Consider the following 5,660-nt stretch of genomic DNA (forward strand, 5'->3'; position numbering starts at 1 on the left):
GTCGGCGTTCAGGTGATGAGTCGGCGTTCAGGTGCCGAGTCGGCGTTCAGGTGCCGAGTCGGCGTTCAGATGTTCATGTTGTTATGTAGGTCACAACAATAATAAAATAATATGCAGGCAGGGATTTAAAAATATCTTTAACTAAAATTTGAAAGACTAGCTTTGCTAATCCTAGCTTTAAGCTGCTGTTCAACTGGTTTTATCTTTACTGTCTTATTTTTAGCTGTTGTATACAGTTTAGCAACATTTAGCTTTTATCTGTAATTTAGACAATTTTAGCTTTTAGCTGTGGTTTTGCTAATCCTAGCTTTAAGCTACTGTCTTGTTATTTTTAACTTTTAAGTAGTCTTGTTAGTTAAAGGTTTGTTAATTACAGTTTTTAGCTACAGTTTGAAGATTTTAGCTTTTGTTCTGCTAGTCTCTTCAGCTAACTTCAGCGGAGTCATTCAGAGATCTGCGTTCACATTATTTTTTCTCTCGTGTCTTTAAGCTACATTTTAAAAGATTTTAGCTGTTTTTTGTCGTTTCAGGTGCCTTCTCAGCCGTCCAGTGGGGGAGGAGTTACCAGTGGCTCCACGCCATCACGAAAGACACAAAACTCAGCGCCGAAGGTCCGTAAGAGTGTCAGCAGCCGCATCCACGAAGCGGTGAAGGCCATCGCCCTGTGCCACAACGTGACGCCCGTCTACGAGTCCCACCCCAGCGTGAACGGAGAGACGGAGTCGGCCGAGGCCGACCAGGACTTCAGCGACGACAACCGGACGTACCAGGCCTCCAGTCCAGACGAGGTGAAACACACAGGAGGGACTAACAGACGAAGTTTTTACAAACCATCAGCCGAAGTTTTTACAAACCATCAGGCAAAGTTTTTACAAACCATCAGGCGAAGTTTTTACAAACCATCGGCTGTTTGAAACCTCACATGTAAGAAGAGCTGCAGGTGCCGGACGATGATATCTAAACAATGTCCCAGGCTTCACTTGTCCTGGCGAGATTTAAAGAACAGACCGCAGCTTTAGTGAGAATCGGCAGCTTCAGCCACGTTTAGTGCTTCACATGGTCGAGGAAACAGCTGAAGTCTTCCCTGAAAGCTCCTTCGTGAACCTGAGGACTGAGCAGGAGCACGGCCTCCTCCTGTCTTTATTAACGCTCCTCAGAGGAGCCGCTCTGACATGAAAGCAGTTTCAGCAGATGAAAGTCGGAGGTCGCAAACTTTGTTCAGAGGTTAAGCCGTTTAATTTGGGTCTTTGCTTCCTGAGGACTGATGGAGGAAGAATGCGGCTCGGTGCCCTGAAGGCATCTCAGCAGCTTCCTCCTCCCTGATCTCTACGGACACCGACAGTTTGATCCTTTCTGACCGAGGCAGAGCAGCATCAACGTTACGTTTGTCTTCAAAACACGTTAAGGATAGAAAAAATAATTACAAATACAAAACAGGCTGAGCAGAGTAAGTAAAGACAGTAGCAGAGTGAAAAGTGTGGTCAGTTTGTCCTCCAGCAGTCTAAGTCTATAGCAGCATAACAAGACAACCCTAACTATAGGATTTATCAAAAAGGAAAGTCTTAAACTGGACAATGTGTCAGCCTCACGGACAGAAACTGGAAGTTGGTTCCACTAGAGAGGAGCCTGAGAACTGAAAGATCTTCCTCACATTCTGCTGCTGGAAACTCTAGGAACCACAAGTAAACCTGCAGCCTGAGAGTGAAGTGCTCTGTTAGGAAAATATGGAACAATAAGATCTGTAATATAAGATGGAGCTAGGTTGTTGAGAGCTTTGTAGGTTAGAAGTAAGATTTTGAATTCTATTCTGGATTTGACAGGGAGCCAATGGAGAGAAGCTAAAACTGGAGAGAGATGATCTCTCCCAGTAACTCCAGTTAAGACTCTGGCAGCAGCATTTTGGATCAACTGAAGACTTTTTAAAGAAGTATTTGGACACCCAGATAATAAACCATTGCAATAGTCCAGTCTAGACGTGACAAATGCATGGACCAGTTTTTCTGCATCATCTTTAGATCAGATGTTTCTAATGTTAGTGATATTACGCAGGTGGAAGAAGGAGGTTCTAGTAACGTTTTTAATGTGGGGGATAAAAGACATGTCCTGATCAAAAATAACACCAAGATTTTTAACATTAGAGCTGGAGGACAGATTAATGCATCTAAGGAGGGAGAAAGACTGAAACATTCATTCCTAAGGTGCTCAGGTCCAAAAACCAAAACCTCAGTCTTGTCTGTTCAACAGGAGAAAATTAAGGGTCATCCAGGTTTTTATGTCTTTAAGACATGCTTGTAGTCTAAGTAGCTGATTCATCGGATGTCATGACTCGCTCAGCTGAAGGCTCTTGACACCGTTGTTTTCAGTTGATTTAATGTCCTTGAATGTGTCTTCAGCGTTAATAAAACCTGGACATGGTTTCAGGTGTCTCTCAGAACAGGTTTATTGTGCAGGTTTGTCCAAGTGTTGACTGTGTGTAACGAACAGGTGGCGCTGGTGCGATGGACGGAGAGCGTGGGGCTGACCCTGGTCAACCGGGACCTGACCACTCTGCAGCTGAAGACTCCGTCGGGTCAGATCCTCTCCTTCCACATCCTGCAGATCTTCCCCTTCACCTCGGAGAGCAAACGGATGGGCATCATCGTGCGGGTGGGAATCTTTAGCCTCTCAGAAACTCGAGTGTGTTTAACCCAAACTGACGTGCGCTGAACTTCTCACTCCTGCAGGAGGAGTCAACGGGAGAAATCACCTTCTACATGAAGGGGGCTGATGTTGCCATGGCGAGCATCGTCCAGTACAATGACTGGCTGGAGGAGGAGGTAAACCTGAGAGGAGGAGGGTCTCCTCACGGCTCTAACATCTGATTAATCCACATTCAGTCGAGATTTTTTGCTCGTTGAGCCGCAGCAACATTAATCATTTTATTATTCTAATATTTGACTAGTTAAAGAGGAACGCTCTAGTTTTATTTAAAGCTGTTTCAGTCCCTGTCAGTCACAGCAGTGGGATTGTTTCCTCCAAAAGAAGGCGGAGCTTTTCTCCAAAAGAAGGCGGAGCTTGGAGGCTGAGGAACAGGATGCGTTTGTCTCAGAGCAACACATTTCCTCACAGAAACAACCCTCCTCTTCACAGGCTGAATATTTTACAGACTCCTTGTGCTCCGACCATTGATCCTAGTGATCCTCTACATTTGACCCAAGCGGTTCAGAGTGAGCCGGGACCTCTGTTTTAGAAGGACTTCCTCAGGATCATGAAGGACTTCCTCAGGATCATGAAGGACTTCCTCAGGATCATGAAGGACTTCCTCAGGATCATGAGGGACTTCCTCAGGATCATGAAGGACTTCCTCAGGATCATGAAGGACTTCCTCAGGATCATGAAGGACTTCCTCAGGATCATGAAGGACTTCCTCAGGATCATGTAGTTTATACGAGCTGTTCCAGCTGAGGCTGATTAAAATCAATCAGATTCAGAAAGTCTAAAATGTTCAGTCTGAGTATTTTCGGATCAGTTTTCTGTCAGTCTGAGGACAGCTGATCATCAGACCAACGCCTCGCTGCAGTCTGTTGGTCGCAGCGCACGTGTGCGTGCACGTCCATCATCGTATTGGCGTTATTGGATCAATCAGCACCGGGGGCTGCTTTTGATGTAATTAGTGACCTAGATAAAGTTGAAGTAATTACTGTTTGTCATATTTGTGCACGAAGCCGCAAACGGTAACATCCTGCTGTCGGATCAGCTGGCAGCGCTTTTTCACTGCTCGTCAATAACCAATCATCAGAACCGATCGGCCCCATTGGTGTTTCATATTAAAAATCTCCCATCTGAGCGGCACCGCAGGCGTGTTTTGGTGTTTGTAATAATCTGCCGTGACTGATGGTTCTGCTCTGGGTTTATATTCAGTCCTGCTCATAAGAAGCAGGTCTTCATATGGTCTTTGTGTCTTCTGAAGGTCTTTGTGTCTTCAGAGGGTCTGTGTGTCTTCTGATAGTCTTTGTGTCTTCAGAGGGTCTTTGTGTCTTCAGAAGGTCTGTGTGTCTTCAGAGGGTCTTTGTGTCTTCAGAAAGTCTTTGTGTCTTCTGAAGGTCTTTGTGTCTTCAGAGGGTCTGTGTGTCTTCTGATAGTCTTTGAGTCTTCAGAGGGTCTGTGTGTCTTCAGAGGGTCTTTGTGTCTTCAGAGGGTCTTTGTGTCTTCAGAGGGTCTTTGTGTTTGTGTGTAACGCCACCTGTGTCCTCTGCTTCCTGTCAGTGTGGGAACATGGCCAGAGAGGGCCTGAGGACCCTGGTGGTGTCCAAGAAGTGCCTGTCTGAGGAGCAGTACCAGGACTTTGAGGTACAGAGCAGAAGATCGTCCACGTTTCTTTATTTGTCATGTTTGTGTTTAGAACCGTCCCATGATCCCGTGGCCTGCGGGCCACATTCGGCCCTCCGGTCGGTGACAGATGGTGTCTCACTTCCTGTTTCATTAAAAAACTGAGCATGCTCAGTGCAGACTCCTCCCTCTGACGCAGAGAACATGAAGTTTGTCCTCCGAGTTTGTTCAGATTTCCTCCTGAGCTTTTCCCGTCCTCCCTGTCGGAGCAGAGCCGCTACAACCAGGCGAAGCTGAGCGTCCACGACCGAGCGCTGAAGGTGGCGGCGGTGGTGGAGAGTCTGGAGCGGGAGATGGAGCTCCTGTGTCTGACCGGCGTGGAGGATCAGCTCCAGGCAGACGTCAGGCCCACGCTGGAGCTGCTGAGGAACGCTGGCATCAAGGTGGGTGCCGGAATCTCACCAGTCCTGGTCCCGGCCCCAGCTCCTCATCCTGGTTTTGTTCCTCTGCTCAGATCTGGATGCTGACAGGAGACAAGCTGGAGACGGCTACGTGCATCGCCAAAAGCTCTCATCTGGTGTCCAGGAGCCAAGACATCCACGTCTTCAGACCGGTGCGTGGTTCTTCCACACGGTGAGTCCACTCAGTTGCTTCCTGTGGATAATCGTGTTGTGTGGCTCTTGAGCAGGTGTCGAACCGAGGAGAGGCTCATCTGGAGCTCAACGCCTTCAGGAGGAAGCACGACTGTGCTCTGGTCATCTCTGGAGACTCTTTAGAGGTACTTCACCTGAGAGCAGCTGAGGAGACACAAAGGCAGCTCATCACAAATCCTAAACTCTACAACTGAACAGGACTTCCTGTCCACTTCCTGTCCCTGTGTTTGTGGTGCTGCAGGTGTGTTTGAGGTACTACGAGCACGAGTTCGTGGAGTTGGCGTGTCAGTGTCCGGCGGTGGTCTGCTGCCGCTGCTCCCCGACTCAGAAGGCCCAGATCGTCCGACTGCTCCAGCAGCACACGGCCAACAGAACCTGCGCCATCGGTGAGTGCCGACCCAGAACCTGCACCTCACAGCTGGGTCCAAGAGTCCCGATCAGAACCTCGTCTCCTTCTTCTTCCCTCCACGGATCCAGACTCTCCGTTCATTCTAGTCAGAAAACATGACCTGAAGTTTAGTTTGTCTTCAACATTAAAACAACTCATTTTATGTTTATTAAACCAATAAAAGAGACTCTGAGACCTGAGAGACTCTTCATCCTCCATCTTTAAACCCTCAGACCCGAGAGACTCTTCATCCTCCATCTGTAAACCCTCAGACCTGAGAGACTCTTCATCCTCCATCTTTAAACCCTCAG

The 5,660-nt window shown here is 47.7% G+C and overlaps 1 protein-coding gene across 2 annotated transcripts in view; it reads left to right on the top strand.

Moving 5' to 3' along the window:
- The window catches only part of atp9b (ATPase phospholipid transporting 9B), a 39,831-nt gene that overhangs the window by 29,303 nt on the left and 4,868 nt on the right, over positions 1-5,660 (top strand). For both annotated transcript variants that reach the window (XM_037693201.1, XM_037693202.1), the window contains exons 15-22: positions 531-788; positions 2,485-2,646; positions 2,724-2,816; positions 4,246-4,329; positions 4,581-4,751; positions 4,823-4,921; positions 4,997-5,086; positions 5,203-5,347. In XM_037693201.1, the coding sequence (XP_037549129.1) occupies positions 531-788; positions 2,485-2,646; positions 2,724-2,816; positions 4,246-4,329; positions 4,581-4,751; positions 4,823-4,921; positions 4,997-5,086; positions 5,203-5,347 (1,102 nt within the window). The remainder of the gene's footprint in view (positions 1-530; positions 789-2,484; positions 2,647-2,723; positions 2,817-4,245; positions 4,330-4,580; positions 4,752-4,822; positions 4,922-4,996; positions 5,087-5,202; positions 5,348-5,660) is intronic.

Source organism: Nematolebias whitei, chromosome 19, assembly GCF_014905685.2.
Source record: "Nematolebias whitei isolate Nwh7 chromosome 19, NemWhi1, whole genome shotgun sequence".
NCBI classification, from domain to species: Eukaryota; Metazoa; Chordata; class Actinopteri; order Cyprinodontiformes; family Rivulidae; genus Nematolebias; species Nematolebias whitei.